General features: G+C 34.8%; 1 protein-coding gene across 3 annotated transcripts in view; it reads left to right on the forward strand.

Moving 5' to 3' along the window:
- ATG10 (autophagy related 10) overlaps positions 1–25,144 on the forward strand; it is a 244,731-nt gene that overhangs the window by 101,682 nt on the left and 117,905 nt on the right. Inside the window, exon 3 of one of the 3 annotated variants that reach the window (XM_028493041.2) lies at positions 22,978–23,011. The exons of the other annotated variants lie outside the window; for them this stretch is intronic. Within the exon in view, the coding sequence (XP_028348842.1) occupies positions 22,978–23,011 (34 nt within the window). The remainder of the gene's footprint in view (positions 1–22,977; positions 23,012–25,144) is intronic. 3 annotated transcript variants of the gene reach the window in all.

Consider the following 25,144-nt stretch of genomic DNA (forward strand, 5'->3'; position numbering starts at 1 on the left):
AGAATTTTCAGTCAACCTTGATTTTTTTGGTTAAGGAAGGAATTTTCTTTCTTGAGGAAGAATACTATGTAAATACTAAAGTATTATTGTTATTATGGACGCTAATGACCTTTATCCCTATAAATATTAGCATTAAAATTTAAAAATACCTTTCTTTTTGCCAAACCCAAACATTCCCGAATAAAAGATCAAAGGTCACAGAGCTATGATGTTTCAGTACTAAAATATCAAAGTGTTTAGAAAGTCTGTTTCACAGTTGCTTAAATTATGTGAAAAGGTTTATCTAAAGGTCTAGGACCATCTTAAATTACAGCATAATATTTGCCCAAAGAAGTCTCAAGAGAGCTTACAATAGATCCATGCCACAAGAGTTTCAACCTGAGCAACAAAATAGCCATGTTTAAACACTAAGTCAAACTAGAAACATGAATCATTTTCTTCATTTAATTTAAAACGAAATTTCCAGTAATTTCCCATTATATTAGCTTCATTTTAATAATTGAAGATGCCAAACATATAGGGTACAAAATAATGGGCATATTTCTACTGTAGCAGATTTTTTTTTCACTATTATTCATATCTCTCACAAAACCAAAGAAATCTTGTAAAATTGAGGTGTTGTTTACCATACCCCTGTGTTCACAGTGATGTGGGTCTGGGAGAGAATTGTTATATGGAGCTGGCGAACTAGAAGGAAGGGAATGGACATCTTAAAACTGGTTTAATAGTATCAACAAAAAACAATAAAGATGCCATATGGAAAAGGATGAAGTATTGCTCTAAGGAAATCTTGTTTCCCACTGTGACATTTAGTCTGGATTTTCTGTAGTCTTGATTGTCTCATTCAGCATGGTCAGGAAAGTTATCTTTCAGCCCAAGCTGTCAAAAGCTAAAGCTTTTGAATACTAAGGTGTTGAATACTTTTAATTTAGATTAATTAATCAGTTTTGAGACAAAAGAATGAAATTTAAGTCTTTTCTTATGTTTAGTATTTTAGTATCTAAAGAAATAGAATATATGATAATAGTGAACTTAATTTTTTAAATTGAGCTTAGCTTTTTCTTTTAAATTATTTGCTCATATTAGTTTTAACTAACTAAACACTGTGCAAATAAAGGGATCATTGTTTCTTGACTTCCATACTTGATTTGATCTAAAGACAAAGCTCTTAGTTAATGGGACCAGTGAAAAATTTTCAGGTCACTTAGAACTGAGTAAGATTTATTGAAACAGTCCTAGTCGCGGCAAGAACAATGTGAGTTTGCAAGTGCTGTATAGTTCTCCTTTATATGTCCCCAACAAGGCAGCCTGACCAAATTACAGGGACCTTTGCCTACCTTACCCACAACCCATAGACTTGTTGACAGCATTGAAGTAAAATAGAAAAATGAACCATATAAGAGCAATAAAACAGCATTACATCTTGAATTTAATTTAATTTAGATTTAAGTAGGGACTTGAACTGGTGTGAACCGTGAACCAAAAAAACTAGACAAACCATACTAATTTGTAGATCTTCTTTCTTTTACCAAAAGGAAAAGAAAAAGCTATCTGAGTGATCAAACTGCACCTTCACCTAGATTTATATTTTCTCAGATTACTCATTGGAAAAAAACGAAAAACCAAACTAGAACAAATATAAATATTTGTCAGCCAAACCTAAATATATTATTTAATTGGGAAAAAAAAAAGTTTAGCTCTCCAAAGAAAAGAATGGTTGCAGTTTGTTCTTTTATTTCATGGTAGTTAAGTGAATTTAAAAAGTACATTGATTAATAAAAATATTTAATAGTTAATTTTAAAGCAACAATTGTTTATATATTGAATAATTTTAGTTAAGAGATAAATTAGTTAAGGGATATTGGTATAATTAATAATTGACAAAGTACTATAATTTACTTGTATGATTATCTTTTTATATTTAAATATTATTTCTGTATAATTTTTTTATAAATGGAATGACATTTATAGATATAGAGAATTGTTAAATTACAGTGTCTACATCAAATTAGCAGGGACAATGTAGTCAAATATCCAAATGCATTGTATTTGTTAGATTGTGCCTCTTGTTCAGAAAATTGTGATATAGCTCTTTTAAAGTCAATAATAGTAATCATAAACAAGATAATCCCATCAGCACAAGTCAGTCTTACTCTGCGTGTAGTAATTTAGCACAGTATTGCACTTAATAAATTATCATTAATCATAAATACATTTTCACACGTGCATATTTAAGTTCTTTAACATTTGCTATCTTGGTTTTTCTGTAGGGCTAAGGTACAAGACACTCATTTGAAATCTGAAAAGCAGCATAATCAGTCTTTTGAAGCCCACTGCAATCAATATCTATGCAAATGAGGTGGTTATGGAATTTACACAGCTTTGTCAATCAATCACTAGTCAAGTCTCCACCCTACACTCAAAATACTAATAGATTTTTTTCTTTTTAAAGAAACAATGACTTACTTCTTTCTAAGTATTTGTTATATAGGCTAGTGCTATTGCTTTGACTGTCTCCTCTCTCCTACCACCTTTTTCCTGCACACTTACCCCCTGCACAGTGAGGCAGCCCATGCTGCCCGTCTCTCTAGGTGGCAGGTGTCAAGATCAGGGACTTTCTGAGTGCCACCCATGGGCGTCTTATCACCCTGTCCTTGGCCCTGAGTGCTTGAAGGAACACATCGTGGGGCTCAGAGCTGGTTGGACCAGCATCCTTAGAGTATTGATCAGGTGTTACCTGCCCACTGAGAGAGAGGTCTTCAGTGGATCACTAAAGGGCTCTGTCTTTACCTTGATCATGTCAAATTCTTACCAAGGACTTGGTGGGGACACAGAACACTTGCTAACCAAATAATCAAAAGATAGAAGCTAAGAAGGATAATTAATTAGGTAGGCTACTAAAATTGGGGTTCAAAGTTTATTTCTGTTATATGGAGTAATGGAATATCTATATATTTTTTGGCTGCCTATAACCACAGTGTGAATCTTTAGTCCTGAGGATGGCTGAAGAAGCTAATGCATAAGTCTGTCTCGGAATGGAAGCAAAGGAAGTTAATAATCCCTCTGTTCTCCACTGGTTAGATCACATCTGGTGAATTGTAGAGTTCTATTCTAAAAATTTTAAGGACTCTGAAAAGCTTGAAACTGTATAGAAGAGGATAACTCAGATGATGAGGCAGCTGGAAATTTTAAGTTTAAAGTAGAGAGGATATAGGTAGAATGTGATGTTGCGCGTCAAATATTGAAAATGTATCTGCAAACTCAGTATGTGAGTTAGGAATTAAGTTCCTAAGTTATGGGTACCAAGAGTGCACACATATGTTTATTTTCTTGTGTAAATAAAGTCTGGGGACAGATAGTCCAGGGCTAGAGAAGCAGCTCTACAGAGTCATTGAGGACTCTGACTCTGGTATCTGCAATGAATGATTGTTTCTGTTTTCAAGATCACGTCATAGTAAGTTGCTGGAGCTCCTGCAATCACATCCCTATTCCAGACAGCAGGAAGAAGCATAGGTATGGTGTGGGGGAAGGGCACACCTTCTGCCTTTTAAGAAACCTTCCCAGAATTTCCACAAACTCCTCCACTTACATCTTTTTGGCCATAGCTTAGTCTCATGGCCACACCTGGCTGCTATCAAGGCAGAATAGAACCAGTAGGTAAAAGTTTCAAAAGGGCACCTTTTTTAGAGGTACTGATGTTACTGTTGTTGAACATTCAAAAGCAACTAGGAAATTGCCTGTCAGAGAAGTTTTAGGGGAAGACCTGATAGGTACAGTTTCTTCCAATACTATGTGCCAAGACTATTTCAATATATGTGTGCATGGGCCATGCTGAGTTTTAGTTTGATTAACTTTTCTTATAAGAGATTTTGATAAAATCAGATTTCTACTTACTACATATCAATAATGACGTGTTCCTTAAAGTGAATACTTAGTATACAAGTCTTGTTATCATGTTATTCAGAAGCCAGCATATTCTTTAAATGGAAGGCACTCTAGTGAAGTAGGATTTTGTGGGCACATAACTTCACGCATTTAGCAATATTTCTGATACATGAAGTGTTGTGCGTTATGAATTTTGTTATTAATTAACTTGCCACAGGAAGTATTGATCAACTGATTGACCCAAATTTCACTCAGTATAGCTATAAGACAGATACATTTTAATATTTGTGGCATATGAAATGTGTAGGTTCAGTTTTATTTTGTGGTGGATTTTTATTTTCCCTTGGTGTCTGAATTACATGAGTTTCTTCAGAAAATATTAAGTTGTTGATGTGATGTGTATTTTGGATTTGTATTCAGAATTCTATAATTAAGAGATCTAAATATTAAAGTTATGGGTTCTGTAATTTTAGACTATAGTACCCTGCCTGGACTGTAAGTCTATAAGAAGTAGACTGAAAACACCCCAGTACTTCTAGGCCAGTGCTTATTCTATAGACACAGGTAATATTAAAAAGTTATACACAATAGTTGTTGGATATCTGCTCCATTAGAAACAGAAGAAGAAAATCTATTGCTTGCCAAACCAGAAAAAATGTCATCTAAAAAAGAAACTTTCTTTTCAAGATTCCAAATAGGTAAACCAAATATCAGTAAGAATGCAATGGTAAACACTGTCAAATTGTGCTCTTTTAGAGACTTAAATGAATTTTCCAGTACATAAAAATACTGTTATGTGTACATAACTTGGCCTGTACACATTTCCAAGGTATAGTTTTGTTTTAGTTACTCACAGAGAACAGTTCTGGAAAACATTTTTGCTTCAACCTAGAGTTTTTATGGTGTAAAGCATAAAAGGACAGGGTTGGCGGGGGATGCCCTGACCTGATACGTATTAGACCATGGAGAGCTCAGCTCTGCTTTATGGAAGCAACTGTGGGATCCCAGCTGTTTAGTCCTCCTTTTGCTTGGCATCTAGGCCTCATTTCACACCCAATTTGAATACTTTTAGTTTGAGGACCCTTAACTTGATCTTCAGATGGAATCCTTAACTAATGTGATATGTACTGCATTGAACTGACTTGAGCCAAGCCTTCTAAAGACCACAATTTACTTTGCTGGGAGAAGGATTAAAGTGGAGGGATTGATTACCTTGCCTCTTTCCTTCTTTCTTCCCAACTCTTCCCCAAGAAGAAAAGGACAAATCTTCTTCCACCACTTGCTTTTTCTAAAACTTTGCACAAATAACTCAATAGGCCTCAGGTTCTTTATCTGCAGATAAGGATAATAATGCCTATTATGTAAGGATTATGGCAATTAAGTTCAATAAACATCTGAGTTCTTTCTGGGATCTTGGTCTAGTAAGATGTAAAATTATTTTGTTGTAAAGCTTTTAGCACAGTACATAATGATCAACAATTGTGATTCCCATTGCATTCTAAAATGAGGTCCTCATATATAACAGGGACCCCTATGATCCTGTAGTCTCAGCCGTTATTCCATGGGCCTCTCAGTTTAGCTGTGCTTGCTGGGTTGAGATTCACTCTTACATAAACCTACCTGCCCCTTTCTCTTCTTTTTCTACTGCATGTCTATGGCTTGTTACTAGGTCTATTCCTCACCTTCCCTCCCTTGTCCTGCTTCCCATTTATCTCCCTCCCCTGCCCGAGAAAAAGACTTATCTTTCTTTTAGAAATTCATGCTAAATTGCAGTATATGTGTGTATGCTTGGGGTGGGCTTCAGTGGCTCTCCCATTTCTTCTGCCTACAGGTTTCTAGGTTGGTTGGTTTGTTTGATTTTTAAAGCTCAAAAAGTGTTCACAAGGTGATCACACCTATGTATCCAATACCCAGATAAAGAAGAACATTACCAGAACCATAGGACCCCCTCTAGGCACTTTCAGTCGCTATCTGCTCTCCAACGGTTACACTAATCTGACTTCTGATACTTTACATTCATTTTGCCTCTTTTTCTTAACCTTATATAAATATATCATACACCACATATTCTTTTGTGTGTGTCTTCTTTCTTCAACATTTTGTTTGTAAAATTCATCCAAGTTGTATGTAGTTAGTTGTTTGTTCATTCTACTTGATGTATACGGTTGCATTGTGTGAATTTACCACATTTGTTTATACATTCTTTGGAATGATGGGGATTTGGGTTCTTTCCATTTTTTGACTATTACAAAGAGTGCTTCTGTGAACAATCTTATACATCTCTTTTGCTGAGTATCTGGACATATTTCTGTTGGGTTATACTTGGGAGTGGAATGGATGGGCCAGAGGGTATGTATATGTCCATCTTTAGTAGATTATACCAACACAGTCTTCCTAGGTAATTGTAAAAATTTACACTCCTACTTGCTTCATAGTTTCAAAAGAGCCTACTGTCTGTCCACAAGGTGGAGTAAACTAACTCTTCGAAATTTTCTCATCTCCTCTCTTCAAAATTAACTATCAATTTTTAGATAATGCCAAAATGTTTCTATCAATTTAGGATCAAACTTTGAACAATTATAAAATATCAATATATTGGGTTGGCCCAGAATTCATTTGTTTTTGTCCGTAAGGTGGCTGTAGTAGCACTGAGTTGTCTTTAACTTCATTCGAAACAGTTTTGTTAGATTGTATTGTGACAGCTCTCATATCAGCATGCATTTAAAAAAGTCATCAAAATTGGTGAATTTTTTTGTAGCCATTTTAATATTGAAAATGGAAGAAAAACAACATTTTTGGCATATTATGCTTTATTATTTCAGAAAGGTAAAAACGCAACTGAAATCCAAAAATGTTTTGTGCAGTGTATGAAGAAGGTGCTGTGACTGATCAAACGTGTCAAAAGTGGTTTGCAAAGTTTTGTGTTGGAGATTTCTGGATGGTGCTCCACCGTTGGGTAGACCAGTTGAAGTGTTGTTAGTGATCAAATCGAGATGTTAATTGAGAACAATCAATGTTATACCATGCGGGAGATAGCCGGCATACTCAAAATATCCAAGTCAAGCATTGAAAATCATTTGCACCAGCTTGGTTATGTTAATCGCTTTGATATTTGGGTTCCACATAAATTAAGTGAAAAAAAACCTTCTTGACCGTATTTCTGCATGCGATTCTCTACTTGAATGTAATGAAAACGTTCGGTTTTTAAAACAAATTGTGATGGGCGATGAAAAGTGGATACTGTACAATAATGTGGAATGGAAGAGATCGTGGGGCAAGCGAAATGAACCACCACCAACCACACCAAACGACAGTCTTCATCCAAAGAAGGTGGTGTATCATGTATGTGGTGGGATTGGAAGGGAGTCCTCTATTATGAGCTCCTTCCGGAAAACCAAACTATTAATTCCAATAAGTACTGCTCCCAATTAGACCAAATGAAAGCAGCACTCGACAAAAAGCGTCTGGAATTAGTCAACAGAAAACACATAATCTTCCCTCAGGATAATGCAAGACTGTATGTGAAAATGAAAAGTGTGTCTTTTACTTTTACGTAAAAACCAAAGGAACTTTTTGCCCAACCCAATAAAAAAATTAAGTACAGGTAATCTGTTTTTCTGTATAACATTCAAGGAACTGATTTAACATTTGATTTTTCAGCTGAACTGAGTAGTAAGTTAACTGACCAGATTCTATACTGGTTTTGGCTGCCATATTGGGATTAGCTGAAGGCAATAGATAGAAAAGAGTTATAACAATTTAATAGTTTTTTCTTAAACGCCATTGTCTTATTAAATTAACTTTTAAGCAAGGGTTCATGAGCTTTCTTGGAACAGCTCACAGGATGAATAGCTGAGCTTTATGAAGCACTTACTGTGCAAAACAGCTCTCATTTCATCCCATGGTAACCTTCCTAGGTAGGTGTTGTCATCACTCTTTGTTTTTAAAATGAGGAAATTAAGACTCATACAGGCTAAGTTACCTGTTCCCCAGTGCTGTGTTGAGTCTCTTGGACTCCATTCTCACCCATCACACCATCCTGCCCCCAGCCCTGCCACATGGCTAACATGGCTACCAGAGTGACATTTCTAAAACTCAAAACTGAGTATGTCACTCCCCTGCATAGCAGAGTTTGACTTGCTATTAAATTAACTTTTAAGCAACTTTAGAGACCTGCTGATCTTAAAGGAGACAATTTAATCTTCATCGTTGAAGTTCTATGTGAGATTATATCGAATCATCATAGATAAGGCCTTTTGTTATTATTGTTATTTTCTATGGAAAAGACATCTGGAATATAAAGTTATATTCATCTGTATGTATTCTTGTTTCAAAATGTCTAGTGTTTATTGATGTTGTAGGTATTTTGAAATGAATGTGACATACATGAGTTGATTTTGTTATCAGTTCATGCTGCATCATAGAGTCTAGAAAGGATTGAGTTATTATGATGAACACGTAATAATGTCAGTGTTTGATGTCACACACTTGTGCATAAGGACATCAGCACAGCTGGAGCTTGATAAATGGACTTCCCTGATATTTTCCCTACAGAAAATGTTCAGTAATTTCAATCAGAAATGAAATTTTCTTTACAGAAATGTTCAGAAATTGTTCAGTAGTTTACTGCACTGTTATTGGCTGATAGGAATGCAAGAAACATAACTATTACTGGTTACTACTGTTTCCATTTTGCAACAAACCACATCATAAGTTTCTTGTGTTCATTCATCACTGGGTATATATTATGTTAAATGAAAATGAATTACATATTCTGAATATTTTTCTCTCACACTTCAAAATGTCCTTTTCAGATATTGTCTAACTGCCAGCTAATTTACAGCTCTGAAACCTTGTTGTTGTAGCATTTCAGAATAGAGTATTCAATAATTTAAAGTGAAATGAATCACTGTGTGATGAAGAATTGCTGTTAAATCTTTTGTGATGTGTTTCTTTGCTACAGTCATATATGTAATTGTACATTTCAATGAGATGCCTTCTGAACATTAGAGGGCATGTTCATGAGCTGAAATTCCAAAAACAAATCTAACAATTTGACAGCCCTGCTCAAAAGACGGCAGCTCAGCATTTTAGAGGTTTCCATGTATTAGATGACAGAGTCAGGATGAGCCTGGGAACATCCTCTGCTCTCTGACCTTCTGCCGACTCCTCTGTGTCGGGCTTCCATTGTCCTATGGTCCTGACAGGGAGCCACCCACTCACCAACTGGTCTCTCACTTCAGCGATCTCAGTGGGAGGGGGTGGGGGCAACAGTCACGAATCCCAGCACAAGAATGCCAGCAGTAGCTCACTGTAGTGGCTAAACCCTTGTTCTTGTTCTCATGGTGATTTTTTTAAGGGAAAATAATTTCCAAGCTCTGCAGAATGGATTTAACATACTATTTTGATGCTCTCACAGCTGATTTCAACAAAAATTCTTAGTGCCTAAACGTTAAAAATGGAATAAATATTTTCATAAATTCTTTGAAAGTAACAATAAGCAGATTCAAATATATTGACTATTTTTCCTATTTGGCTTCTTCTGACTAGACTAGTGCTTTTAATATTACTACACTTCATTTTTATGGATAATCAAGAATGTGCATGAAACGTTAATTTCCAGCACAGAAGGATAATTGCTCAGTGATCATTTACTTTCTTTAAAGCATAACTGAATATAAACTAAGACAGAAACTAAGAAAAAGAGCTGTTTTTAAACATGCCATTGAAATGGTATATGAAATGAAATGGCATATGAAAACTGTACTCACCTTGGTGTTTTTTTCTGACCTACACCTGTAACTTAAAGTGGACCTAGGATCTGGTTCACCTATTTAGTCGTGGAACCATAGGAAGCACCTTGCTGATCACTAGTAGTCTGAATCCTTACTTGAGAAGTTGGGAAAGAGAGCCAATCCTGTTAAGTGATTAGCTCAACAACAGAGGTAGCTCTGGTATCCACGCCACTTACATGAATTCACTGCTCTTTCCACTTGGCTGTGGTTTACTGTTGTTTTTGGTTTCAGCAGCAACATGTTTTAGATTAAAGAGATTTTACAGTACAGTTAAAAGCATAGAAAACATGAATTTAGTAGAAAAGACACTGATCTTTAATAGTGATGGCTCTGCTGGTCTCGAGATAATCTTTCTATGGTATCAGGTCATAATCAGTTTTTTAAAATTTGACTGTCATTAAGTCATATCATAGCTCTTGTACAAATATATGCAAAAACAACTGAATTATAGTGTGTGAATAAACATTCCCTGACCCCAAGCTGATTTTCTTACCACTCTTTCTATGAGCAAGCAGAGGACCATTTAAAGTAAGAAAAGTGGAAGGAAATAGAGAAGTATAAAGGGCAATTTGAACAGTAAACGCACTGTGGTATCCGTGGGACCCTTCTCCAACTTTATGTGATAGCGTACAGTATAGAAAAGGTTCTTTCGGCAAGTGTTTAGGAAAATATGTTCCAAAAGATCTGCATAACATTAGTGTAACCAAGTGTTCCTCTCTGTGGCTTCCTGTTTTGGAATTAAATGCCTTCAGGGTGCTCAGAATAACTCTGTTTAGAAACACAAGAAGAATTTAACCTTTTATGTTCCAAATCCGTTTAAAAAAACTATAGATTAATTAGAAAACAAAAATATCTCATCCTACTTTGTTTCCCAATAGTTTCAGCTAAACTTAAAAAATTTTTATACATAAAGTAGGTGGTATAGTTAGAAATCAAAGTTATAAACAGGAGTTCTTACAGGAATTATTATCACCAAAATTGTAAGATCAGTTTTGTTTCCTTATAAACAATTTTCATAGACTAAACCTTTTTGCAGATAGGATTATTTCCAAATGAACTGAGTGAAAAATTTCTACTCTTGTTATTTGAAGGAGGTTCATACAGGGAACAGATAAGCTGAATCTGTGTTTACTTCTTTGTGGTGTTATTGTTCAGCATTCTTAAGTTGCTGCTGCAAAGCCAGCAGAGGGAGCACCAAACAATATTTTTGTTTAGCTTAAAGCTTAATAATGTATTTTTAAATTCTTTTCTCCATTTTCATTTAAAAATATATCTACAATGAATCATTTATTGATTATACCTTTTTTACTGTATAGCTTTAACTTTCTCTGTGTTCCTAATTCTTGTTTGAAATTAAAAGACTAAAAAGGGTATTATTTATGCAACTCAATTCTACGTATGTCCATTAAATGTCTAATGTATATAAGATAAGTAATGGAGAGTCAAAGGTGAACACTCCACAGTCTCTGTCCTTTTGGTATTTATAGTCTGGTTGGATAGAGAGAATTATAAAGATCCTTCTATTTACAAGGTAGAATATGGGCCACTTATCTTGATAAAGAATCATTGGAGGTATTCTTGAGAGGGTGATATTTGAATTGGACCTTGAAGGAGAGGTTTCCTAAAATGAAAATTCTAGACTGGAGAGAGCAGCATAAATGCAGGGTGTATTTGGGAAAAGGAAACTATAAGGGTGTGGCTTGACAGGACAGGGTTGATAGAGGGGATGTACTGGGAAATAAGATCAGAAAGCTAAGGTAGAATCAGATACAGAGCACCTTGAAATCCATGCTTAGGAGTTTTGGTTTATTCTTTTGGCAAAGGAGAGTAAATTGCAGGCCATTAAGAGGAAACAAATGATGTTTTTCACTCTGGGTAAAAGGTTTCCTGGAGAACTGAGAGATTAAAACTGGACATTTCTGTACTAGTTCATGGGGGGCATATTCTATAATAATAATAATAATAATATCTTTCTTTTGTATTTGTATGTATACCTATCACGCATGTGTATATATAGACACCGATGTATATGTGTTTGTGTATATATTTTCACACACATACAATTTATACAACAATACTGTTTCTAAATCATAAATGTAAATATATATCCTTCAGAAGTATCCTGTGATTTAAAGATTTGTACTAAAAATGTAATGTGTACATTTAGCTAATGTGTACCAGGTCTCATAGAAAATTCAGAGCAAAGCTGGTACCCAAAAGAACGCCCAGGTTTTCAGTCTCTGTGACCAGGAAATTGAACAAGTTACCATTACTCCCATTGGAGATGTAAGGGATGACAGAGGCTGGAGTGGAGGTGGAGGGCAGGGGTTATTCAACGCTGGTGTATCAGACTGGAGATGCTGGAGGGCATCCATCCTTGTAGAGATGTCTAGCACATACTTCCAGTTTTAGGTTTGGAGCTCAGAAGAGAAGCCAGAGCTAGAGTTTGGGAGTGGATGAGATTATTCAGGGCAATTAGACGGAGAAGAGGAGTGAAGTGAGAACCAAGCCTTGGGGGCTGCCTACATGTAGGAGGGTAAGGAAAGGAAGAAGTGTGGGAAGAAGCCTGCACAGACACTGATAGAGCTGAGAGTAGTCAGGAAAATGCCCCATTTGTCACTCAACAATATGTGCATCGCTGCTGTGTGCAAAGCACTGAAGCCTCTGTCCAGAGTGTAAAGGAGGGGGCCTGAGCAGAGTCAGCTGCTGCAAGGGACAGTTTAGGATGGGGACTGATGGGAGGGTCATCGGATTTGTTTATTCAGGAGATCAGACTTCCTAAATAGTTCCTTTAGTTGTGTACTAAAATACAAAGTAGACTTCCACCTCACAGCTCTGTTTATGCAAAGTCAAAAGATCCAGAGGACCGCCCCTTGGCTCAAAATTTATGAACTGTAACTTTGATATCCAGGTGTGTTGTTTGTGGGTCAAACTCACTTGTATAGTTTTCAAAAGATGTACAATGCCCTTGTAGCCTTGATTACTTATCTTTATTTTATGACTACTTTGTATTTGATTTTTTATAACAGAGAAAAAAATCACCATTATCTTTGCGTAAGTTCATTGTAAAAAATTAAAATACAAAGAAGAAATTTAAAAAATCACCCCTTAAATAACCACCATAATACATTAGATAACCAGAAATAGAACTTCCTTCCCTTTCTACTTCCTCCCCTTTCTACTTCCTCCTTGCTCCCTTCTTTCTTTTTTTCCTATTGCTTTGTTGATCATAGTATGCCTTTTATTTTAAATAAAAAGGATTAAATTTACTTTTACTTAAATTTATAAAAAGGAACAGAAACTAAAGGTACCTAAAAGAATTGTAGAGCTTCCAAATAAGTACTTCTTGACTACAAGATGTAGTATATATTTCAGAAGATCTGTCTACAGTTAAGAAATGAGATTATGACAAACATAACGAGGTTAGAGTTACTGTTTTATGATACACGTTTCTGTTGAGACCATATAGATTGATTGTTTTTGAAAGATTCACATGTATGCTTTACCTTCCTGTCCCCTCTCAATTTGTGTTTGTTACATTAGTTGTACTTGTTTAAGCTTTATGACATTTACATCATTTTGTAATTAAGGCCTATACTTGTTTAAATCTAGTTCTATATTTAACTGGAGTTCAGTGCTCACCATGATTTTTTATTTTCCCCTGGCGTTTCCATCCTTGAATTTTAATTTTGATTCATATTTTAGTTGTCTAGTTTCCATCAATAAGTGGAATTATTTAGGAAGGGCTATAGACAGCTCTTTCCTGTTGAGAACATATTTTGTTGTATTTATCCTATGCAGACATCTTGGTTAGGCAGAGACTGCTCTGGGGACATGGTTTCTTTCCTTCAGAACTATACAAACACTGGTCAGTTGTCCTCTGCTGTTGAAAATTGCTGTGGAAAAATCCAATGCTGGCTTCATTGTTCTCAGATTTGTGCGTGATTTCCTTTTTTTCTTTTCTTCTCTCTTCCTTTTCTTTCCTTTAAATTTTTTTCTTTTGGTATCCTCTTTTCAACTTTAATGTTATAAGCATGTGGAAAATGAATTAAATTGAACCTTTATTTCACAATATGCCCCAGAATAAAATCCCAGATGGGCTGAATAATTAATTTTTTTAATAAAACCCATACAACTAGTAGATGAAAACACTGGTAGCCTTCTAATCTTTCTAAGAATCTTCAAGATAGAAAACATGAAGAAATGATCTATAGGTTTTTCTGCATCAGAAAGAAAAAAAAAACCTCAGAAAACAAAAACCAACAATAAATACGAATAATGTTAAAGGAAAAATTGCAACAGGTAAAATATTCACAGTGAATGTTAGATGATAGATGTTTGTTGTGTGTGTGTTTTATATATGATAAAACCACTGATGCAAAAGAAAAGTGGGTAAAAGGCACACAGAGGCATTTCACAAGTGGAAAAATTCAAGAGACTAGAAGACTTCTAATAATTTAATATAGGCATAAAGGTGAACTTTTAAGAAAGCACAAAGGAATTTCCCTATTTTGAATACAAATACTCTCATATGTAGTTACCTATGTTGGATTAAATAAACTTAAATATCCCTTCAAGCTGTGAAATTCCATGTTTCTGACATGTGTATATCAGATCCTTGCTATTAGTTTTTCTCCTTGATAAGTTCAGGAACGATGTCTTATGCATCTTTCTGCTCTTTGCTGGTGCATAGCTCAAACCGTATCATGTACTTTGCATGTACTGGTCCTGAAATAAATATTTAAATATTGAATAACAATTGTAATGAATTTTTAAAAATTAATGTTTGTTAACTTATTTTATAAAATATGAGGGGGTTTAGACTCTTTTGTATAGATGCTTTAAAATTTATGGTGATTAGTCTTATGCTTCGAATTTTGATAAATGCATTTTGTTACTTGAATAGAAAGATTTATTGTTTTATAGGGTAATTGTATACCTAAATCTCATTTTGCAGAATTCAGTTGTTGTTAATTTCAGTGAATGATCATATACAGAATTGTATTTTTAGACCCTGATTCCTGTGAGCTGCAAAGAATTTTGTTTGCTATGTACATGGTTTATTGGACATTAATGCTAAAATTATTTAAAAACCTTTGAAAATGATTTTAATGTGAAATTGTGGCATAAAATGCATGTTGCATATATGATTAAAGGTTAGTGATAATTGATCATTTTTGTTGTATTGATTTAAATAGGGAAACTGAAGTTTTTCACAAATAAAGGGGTATATTCAAAGTGATAGAATGATTTTATAGGCTATTTAACAGCAAACTTCTTTTAGAGAACCATATTGTGGTTAGTGATATTAAAATTGCTATCAGCCTTGGGATATCAAATATATTTATTTTTAACTTTTATGTAGATACAGTTATTTAAATGTACATTTCAAGTACATTTCAAGTGTCTTTCAAAGTAATTTTGAATGAATTCCATTTGAGAAGTGAGGAGCTAGGTTTGTTAGTTATTAAGCCAAATATAGTAATATAGCTTATTTTATTGATCTGTGATTTTTAAAATTAAGAGTGAGAAAAGTCACAGATGTAGTTTGTTGACATATTGCAATCCATATGTGTGCTTTTCTGATAAGGAAGGTATAGCATATACCATCTCTCCAGAATATTTAGCACCAGATTTATGATTTTTCTAATTTGGTTTGTAGCTTGCCAAAGAGCATGTGAGTGCATATTTGATCAGAAGCATATTTTGCCTTGAATCAGATGAAGAATACTTAATGAGTCAATGCCAAGAAGCAATGCAGAGATGATGCAGACTAGCAGACTAAAAAGGCTTTAAAATGCCTTAATGTGAAATATAATAGAGATAAAGTAATGTTACATAAAAAGTCCAGTTTTTCAGTTTTTCGTGCCCATCCCCTTAATAAAATTCTTCACCATTACTATTAGGAGTGATATTTTATATTTATGTGATGCATTTTGCATTTCTACTGGGGTGAAGACTTATTTCAAGTGTATTGTACTCATTCTCTCTTGAGGGCTGAGAAAGACAGGAAATGTACCTTTAGGTACCAGTAGCTCTGCTCTGTCTAGCAAACCTCCCTCTAAGAGTGAGTGCTAGAGATTACCAATTTAAATTAATTTTTTTCTTTTGCTCCTTTGATGGGAAAAAAATTATCTTTGTGTCGATTTGTATTTCTTGCCTTATCGGTGAATTTAGAAAATTTGCCTGTTTATTCTGCCACTTGTATTTCTTCCTTTATAAATTGCTTCTCCTTGTTCTTTGTCCATTTGTCTATTAAGGTATTCACTTCTTACTGGTTATGAAATTCTTTATTTGTTAAGGAATAAACAAATACACACACTTTGTTGTGTATGTTACAAATATTTTACCTAGTATTTTTGTATTTTAACTTTTTTGCAGTGGTTTTTTGGCATATATAATTTAAAAAATGATTATAGCTAAATCTAGTAATCATTTCTTTCTATGCTTTCTTTCTTTGTTAAGATTTGAAAGACCTGTACAACCCTAAATTATATAAAATTTTCTTTCTTTTGAAACTGTGATGTAGGAGGGAGTAATCAGACAAAGCCTTCATATTGCTTAGTTTAAATAAGTTATAAGGAATTACCTTTGTTAGACTGTGTGATTTTTTATTTATAATGACTCATTTACAGATATCCCATAGATATGATTGGTTGTTTTACCTCAGGTTGTGGAGGGCCCTTCCCAAGTGAAGTGTCCAGTGTTCTGTGTTCTTAGTTGCTACCATAACACTTCTCCACTGCGGAAGAAGTGGAGAAAGGAGAGTGAGGAGAGACCTTTCCAATGACACTCTTCTCTTCTTCTCTACTTGAAGAGCACTTTTACTTACAGAAATTATAGAAATGCATAATTATTTGATTTCCAGGCTAGTCCACAATAGCAATAATAGTTTTTTTCCCACTGTTCATTGTATAAAGTATCAGCCATGTTTTGAGTTAATTGTGGTTTTAAGGGTAGCCTGGGAACCTGAACAAAAAATGGTTTCAAGTTCAAAACAGATTACAAATAAACTTTGGAAGCATAGCCCATTTGTCGCTTGTGGTCTGCTGGTCAGTCTTCTTGAGGAGCCATATCTAAGGACCCTGGACCAGGAATGGTCAGTTGATCTTGGATGACTCTAACGAGTCCTCATTGATTCCTCACAGTAGATTTACAGTAAGACTTGTTTTGTAAGTTCTGTGAGGTGAGAGGCAGTCTGACTGGTGCATGAGTATGTTTCTGTTTAGGATCTAGAGCAGAAATACCCAGTAGAATTTCCTGCAGTGATGTAAAATGTATACCATATTACTGTTCACTTCCTGATCAGAGAAATGTTCTGTATCTTTGCCATCCAATATGGTAGCCACTAGCCACATGTGGCTCTTGAGCACTTGAAATGTGGCTAGTGTGACTGAGAAACTGAATTTTTAGTTACTTAATTAATTTAAATTTCAGTTTAAATAGCCACATGTGGCTAGTGGCTCTTATATTGAAAAGCATAGATCTAGAGGTTTATATTGAGTGGAGTACAGTCCTGAGTTTCACTAAATCACAGAATTAACAAGTCAATTTAATGCTTATTAGAGGCTTTCTCCCTTATTATCTGATAAAAAATGTCATGGAATGTGTAGCTCTTACTTGGATCCTGTTTAGAAGAAACCAACTATGAAAAGTTTAAAAGACAGTTTTGAGACAATCTGGGAAATTTGAACCTGGATCAGGCATTAGGTGGTTTTATGGAATTAGTGTTAACTTTGTTAGGTGTGATAATAGCAATGGGTTTGTATTATTAAAACACAACAGTGAAGTTTTCAGATGAAATAATATGATACCTAGGGTTTGCTTTAGAGAAAAAAGTATTTGCCAGGGAGTGGCTGAGACAAGATTGGCCAGTGTTCACAGATCTTTAGCTAGCTGAACGGCATGTGATGTTCATTATACTGTTTTTATGCTTTTATATGTGGTGGAATGTTTTCATAATGAACAGTATTGAACTGGGAGAGCTCCTTGTTTGTCATAAAGTTCAGCCGTTTTTCCAAGTTCATTTATTCAGTCATTAAATGGCAGAGTTAGGATTCAGATCTGTCATTTGGCTCTAAGTTCTGTTCATTTTCTATGACATTGCACTGTATCATATTTTGGACACATGGTTCTTCATCCTACCTTCTCCATGACCCTTGACAAGTTGTCTTGCACATTTCCCTCTCATGTGGATATGGCTAAATTTGGTAGCAGAGCTGGCCACATAGGTCAGCAGAGGGTAGAGTTTTCCATAGCAAGTTGGATCAGATTGGAATATTACAGAATCCAGATTTGAGGGCTGAATATAAAAAGTAGCTTGGGAGCGAAACCAGAGGAGCAGTCCAGTAGCAGATTTGAGAGGATAGGAAGAAGCAAGGTCCAAAGAGATCTGGAATGGATAAGGTGGGACCAGGTCAAAAGGCTGAGAGCATAATTTATGTAGAAAGTAAGGATGATGACTGCTAATTCTTACTGGGAGACAGCTGCATAACCTGCAAGGGCAGGTAAACTGACTTGGCATATAGTCATATTGACATTATTTATTATATACTATATATATATATATATATATATATATACATACTATACATGATAATCTCTAATCTAAAATAATTGTATAAATGTTTCAACATTTAAAAAAAATAAAATAAAATAATTGTAATAGTTTAGAATTTTTATCTGGAAGGTGCTGTTGAGGTCATTTAATTCAACCCATTTATTTCTAAGTGTTACCAAATTCATATTGCATTTCCAATGGGTAGTTGGCATTGAGTTATGTACCATAAAGATTACAAAATTACAGTTATGTATGCGCTCAAGAAGATTTTGAGATGAGTAGATAATAGTTATGATTATTCAAGTAATGCAAATATTTGGTTAAACTGATTATTGATTAAAGTAGAGAAGAATAATTTTATTTATAACATAAAATTTATTTTATTAATACAACTTATGAATTGTATTTACACTTATGTTTCTAATCTCAGGGCTATTGTTGAGCAAGAATTTCTCACATCAATAAATGAACAGCCACATAGTGTACAATTTTAACATTATTGCAAATGTCCATGTTTTATATTTCATACCAGGAATGGGGGTGGGGGGAGTTCAGTAAACAAACCATTAATGCAGGAATAAATTAGTGAGTGGAATGTTTGTTACACAGTTGCCTCACTAGGACATGACTATTTAAAAGCAAAGTAAAACAGGAGATTATTGAATAGCATCGTATTGGCATTGTGATAATTTTCTAACTGTATTTATTTGCACCTTTTATGGACTATTTTAATATTTCTTTTTGAGTTGCATTTCAGAATTATTTAGTTAAAGCCAAGAAAAAATTGTTTCTCCTCCTGTACCCAAACTATTCTATAGTCAAAAGCAATAAGCTCACAAAATCAATTTCTAAGTTTAATGGCAGATATTTGAATTTATTAGGTACTATTAAGTTAGGACTACTATACTCATTTGTTCATTCATGGATTATTTCTTTATATTTATTCATTAATTTTTTTTTTTTTTGGCCACACTGCGCAGCTTATGGGATTTTAGTTCCCGCCCAGGGATTGAACCCGGCCCTCGGCAGTGAGAGCGTGGAGTCCTAACCACTGGACCACCAGGGAATTCCCTTTATTCATTAATTTAACAAACTTAATATGTGTTCCCATTGAGGATGAAAGTATAAATAAGACATAGCCCCTACCCTCATGCTGCTCACATTTGAGCTGAGTAAACAGTAAGTAATTGTGATTGAGTATGCCGATTGTTATAGTGGTGGTAAGTGCAAAGGGCCATGGGAATATTATGGAGAAAAGGATTAGCTAGGAGATGGAATGGGGTTGAGGTACAGACATTTTTCATGGAAAAGAACCTTGAAGAATAAATTGAGGTTGATTATATTTCTTGTTACATTAATAATGGCAACTGTGAGAATCAGGTTTTTAAAGATCAATAGGTGTCATCGCTCCTTAGCTCTGAAGGTACTTCTGCTTCCATTTTTCCCTACTGTCTGCTTCAGATGCTTTTTTGTACTGCAACCTTTGATCTCTGTCCTATCTGGTTTTATTCTTTGGATCCTGGTTGACATCTGGTCCATTTTAGATTACTGACCTGGCTTTCAGCTATCTACTCTTAGTCTGACCTGGCATTCTCAAAGTACTCTGCTTCTGGTAACTGCCCCTCTCCTTGACCTACTGCAGCTTCACGCAAGAGGAGCTTTGTTCACGTGATCTGGCCAGGCATTCAGAATCCTACTCCAGCCAAGGACTCCAGTGTCTTCCAGCCAATTTTATTTTTCTGAGATGGCGTATTAGAAAAGAAAGGTCTGAGAAAATGCAGGTGTGATATGGCTCAAGACCAGGGTGCAAGAGGGTTGAGAGGGATGTTTGGAAAGGCAAGTGAAGGTTGGACTGTAAGAACCATAAAAAACTTGGATTTGGCGCTTTATTTTTCATGCCAAATGGGACCCATAAATGGTTTTCAGGAGGACTGTGACACCATCACATCTATACTTTGGAAAGATAATGGTGTCATGACTGGACCATAAAGAGGAGAGATTGCAGTCAGGGAGACCAGTTAAAGGAAAGAGATGATGAAGCCCTGAATTGAAAAAGACAGTAGTGATGGAGAAGAAGAAATCAATCAGAAAAATGTCAGAGATAGGACTAGTAAGATTTGGAAACTAACTGGAAATTGAGCAGGGAAGGAAAGAAAAATATTCAAGATATTTTCCAAATTTTCTGGTATGTGTGATTAGATGGGTTATTTTTTCCTTTGTCATTACAATTGTAATTAATGTAAAAAATTAATTACATTTGTAGCTATTTGTTTAATGGCTGTCTTTTCCATTGGACTGAACTCCATGAGGGCAGAGACTTTGTCTTTCTTGCTTGTATCCATATTCCCTAGTACTAGACACAGTGTCTGGCTATACTGATACACTCAATAGTTATTGACCAAGTGACTAGTTTATTTGTTCAACACAATTTATTGACTACCAGGCACTGTTAAAGATGAATTTTAATACCTTTAACTAAAACATGAAATACATGAGGATGAGGAAGATTAGTGAAAACATAAAGGATTATATTTTGGACACATTGAATTGAGATACCATGAACATCTAGTTGGAGATTGAATCTATCTAAATTTCAAAAGAGCGATCTTGGTAGTAGGCAATTCAGATTTGGGATGAAAGTGAAACCTGAAGCCATGGAATATTTGAGATTAATAGAGCAAGAAAAGTGAGGCATAATAATGGCTGAAGACAGAATTCTGGGGAATACAAATATTTAAAAGATAAGTAGAGAAAGAAGAGTTAATTAAGGCAACTGAGGAGGGTGTCCAGAGTGTTAGGAGAAAAATCAGGGGATAGTGTTGTCATCAAATGGAAATGAGGAAAATCTTTCGAGGAGGTGTATGTCTTGGGATATAGTATTTGTGAAATTTGAATCCCTAGAAGAGTTCTTGGCAGTCAGGGCTTCCTGAACTATTCTCTCTCTCTTCTCTCTCTTTTTTTTTGTGCCTCAGAATTTATGTCTTAACTCTTTAATTTATGGTCAAATTACTTTAAACTGTGGATACTTTCTATTACCTTATAATTCCCTCTATATGAGTATTGTTCAGGCAATACAACCTTAAGATTGTTGCCTATGAACTGCAAGAGGAAAAGACAAAAATTTAGAAATAAGTTTCTGCTTTTAAATGAAGTGTATGTCCTAAACTAATTTTCTCTTCAAATTTTTATGGTCCATTGCTCCTTTCATTCGAATAAATTTTACTTTTCAGTTGTGGTAACACTTTTAAAGCAATTAAAGACAAATGAATCATTATAAATGATTCTTAATGCATAAGGTTATTATTGTAACATTCTTGAATACACTAATGTGTGAGGTAGAATGGGGAAGCTGTTATTCTTTGGTTTGTAAGGCTTTTTGAGTTACTATGAGTTTTATTTTAAACAACAGTGAAAATCACAATCTCCCTTTTATTCTCCTGATTTTCTTTGGAAAAACAAATTATTTTAGCAATAGCCTGGGTTCTTTATCATTCAGTCAGTCAGAGAGAACTAAAAGACAGACAATATAAAAACTTTATTTGGAAATTAGAAACACTTAAGAATTATTTGGCTGCAGGAATCCACTGCTTATGATATACAAGTGTATGTGCCCGTAGAGATCTGTTTTGTATCTCTAAATTTATAAATTGTATGGGATGTTACTCATTTAGTATGACACATTTCCTTCTAAATAGACCCCATCTATACTGTACTGTGCTTCCACTAGATGATCAGTAAATTTGGGTTGAAAGCTTAATTGTTGACAAGATTTAGAAGCTACCTAATATTTCAAAAATGCTTGACTACGGGTGGGGGGGAAGGGTAAGCTGGGACGAAGTTAGAGAGTGGCATGGACATACATACACTACCAAATGTAAGATTGATAGCTAGTGGGAAGCAGCTGCATAGCACAGGGAGATCAGCTAGGTGCTTTGTGTCCACCTAGAGGGGTGGGATAGGGAGGGTGGGAGGGAGACGCAAGAGGGAGGAGATATGGTGATATATGTATATGTATAGCTGATTAACTTTGTTATACAGCAGAAACTAACACACCATTGCAAAGCAATTATACGCCAATAAAGATGTTTTTTTTTAAAAAAGCTTAATATAAAAAAAAATGCTTGACTTGTTGAAATTATATATTGGGTTGGCCAAAAAGTTCTTTTGGGTTTTTCTGTACAATCTTACCAAAAACCCAAACCAACTTTTTGGCCAACCCAATACAAAATCGAGAGTCTTCTGGTTCTCCAACAATTGTTGCACTTAGTAGAAACTATCCTGGCCATTGGTACTCAGGTTGAATCCACTGATGTTTTTTGGCCAGGTGCCAGGAAAGTCTTCAATAACGCCATATCTGCCCAGGTGCCATTAGTCCAGCAGGAAGTTTCAGAGCCTGTGGAATATACATGGGGAAAAAGTCACAAAATAAATGGTTGGAATATGTATTTAGGAATAGTCAGGCAGGCAGGGAAAAACTGTAGAAAGAACATTTGCATTTTTGATTTAGGCAAATCTTACCCAAAGTAGGATGAAAGTAACTTAATTAAGGGGGATTATTCTAAACATTTTTTCCTTGGCTTCTTGATATAGAGATTGATTTTGGTAATGGATAAAAGAAGTGACACAAAAGAATCCCTGCATTTACTTTTCCTGTTTGTTTGTTTTGTTTTTATTAGCTTCATCCATTTCCTCTAACGAATCTCACTATCTTTGTTGATACCATACTCTCTTTTCCAGGCAACATTTTAATCTCTCATGGCTGAGCAGAAAAGTAAGTACTGGACCCCAAAGGAATGATTGTAATGCAGCCAAGATTTAAGCCAAGAGGCAGTAAGGTGATTTAGAGGTCAAATGGCCTGAATCAGGCTGGAGAGTAGAAGTATTATCTACCCATTTAGGTTTAAAGGGTTCTAATATTTCTGGCAGGAAGATTCATATTTATCACCCTGAATATATTTGAAATCTTAATAACTTGTGCTCATAAGTCTTCAAAGTATTCGTTAAATGAGTGAAATGATAAAATTACATTCTGCAAGATGGGGTTCGGTAACCCTGGACCTAGGAGTAAAGGTTATACCATCCTAGAGCCTTTTTCCTTGAGAGGTCACATCACCATATCTACAGTTAATTCTCAAGATTGGTGGTGTAAAAAGAATTGTTAATTTGGGGGTATCATGGCCATAGATGGCTGCAGTCCTGTGATCCTGCTAGCAGGAGACACTGAGAAGGTGACATGGGACATAAATGCCCTCTTCAGGCATTTTCCTAATTTGTGTGAGTCCTTTGCACAGCTGTGGAATAGACTAAGTTTCTTTTGGAAGCTGGACATTTTTGCTTTATTTATGAAGACTGCTTTTTACAGTTAGAAGTTGGAGGCAGTGCCTGTACAGCCTAGTCTAACCCTAAACTACTTGTTAAAACAAAAGGAAATGGTTAGATTAAAAATAGATTATCTACTTTTTGTTTTATTCCCCTGATATCTGTGGACCCTTTTTTAGTATATCCAGAAGATGAAATATTTTTGGCATGTTTGTAGAAAGTATATTATCAATAAAATATTACTCTTTAAATTTTGGGATTTATTTTGGTAAGAACAGAATTTGAAGCCATCTACTGAGAATTACAATTAGAGTAGGATATAGGAATTAATAACCTGTAATTTACATATTTTTGTTATTGAAGCCTATCATGCTTTAAAGGGTTTCTTAAACTGATATACCCAATTTGAACACAATCATTACTAATTAAGCTAATTAAGAAAATTCCTTCTGAGGGTTCAACTTTGGTGTGTCCTTTTCTTAAAGTATCTGTGGACAGTACAGAAAATGCCTGACACCCTCTTTTGGTCTCAAGTCATAATCCTAGTTTGGAAGGGGGCATAAAAGTGAAGAGATAATGCTAAATTATTATCTGAAAGTTATCAGTCACCATGTACCCAGAAACGACTGAACAGATGAAAAAAAGATTAAGCTAAGTTGGGCAAAATGCCCAGAGATGCCAACAAATGTAGCTTACTTTAGACAAAAAAAAAAAGAAAGAAAGAAAGAAAGAAGGAAGGAAGGGAAGAAAGAAAATAATAATGAATATATAAAAATTATGCTTAAGAGTCAGGAATTTCCTTTCTTTGATTAAGGTAGTTTCTTCTGTCTTAAGGATAATCTGTTTTTATAACCCAAAATTCTAATTAAGGAGTGTAATTACACACACACACACACACACACACACACACACACACACACTAGTAAAGCTGTTAAAAATAATAGAATGAAAGGTCCCAATTGCCTACCGGATAGCCTCATGTTATAGTCTCAGCTCTGAGGTGGTACTGGTTCTACCTTCTTGCCCTGTCACTTTAGCCTAATTTTAATAACCTTAAATTGCCCTTAAATTTTACAAAATGCAGTGTTTCTTCATTAAATATGTTACCTGAAGGATTTTTATATGCATTTTATTGGATTGAGGAAGATCCCTCTCTCCTAGTTTGGTGAGTGTTTTAATCATCAATGGGTATTGAATTTTGCAAATGCTTTTTCTGCATCTATTGAAAAACTGTATGGTTTTTCTCCTTTATTCAGTCGTTGTGATAAATTAAATTGATTTTTGAATGTTGAACTAACTTTGCATTCTTGTGATAAACCCCACTTGGTCATGTCTTAAATTTTATATATTGCTAGAATCAGTTTGCTCAAATTTTGTTAAGGACTTTTGTGTTTGTGTTCATGAGGGATATTGATTTATAGTTTTCTTGTATTTTCTTTTCTGGTTTTGTTATCAAGGTAATTCTGTCCTAATAAAATGAGTAAGCAAGGGTTTATACTTCTTCTCTTTTTGTAAAGATTTTGAGTAGAATTGGTACTATTTCTTCCTTAAATATTTTATGGAGTTTACCAGTGAAACCATCTGG

The sequence above is a fragment of the Physeter macrocephalus genome, chromosome 8 (assembly GCF_002837175.3).
Source record: "Physeter macrocephalus isolate SW-GA chromosome 8, ASM283717v5, whole genome shotgun sequence".
NCBI lineage: Eukaryota > Metazoa > Chordata > Mammalia > Artiodactyla > Physeteridae > Physeter > Physeter macrocephalus.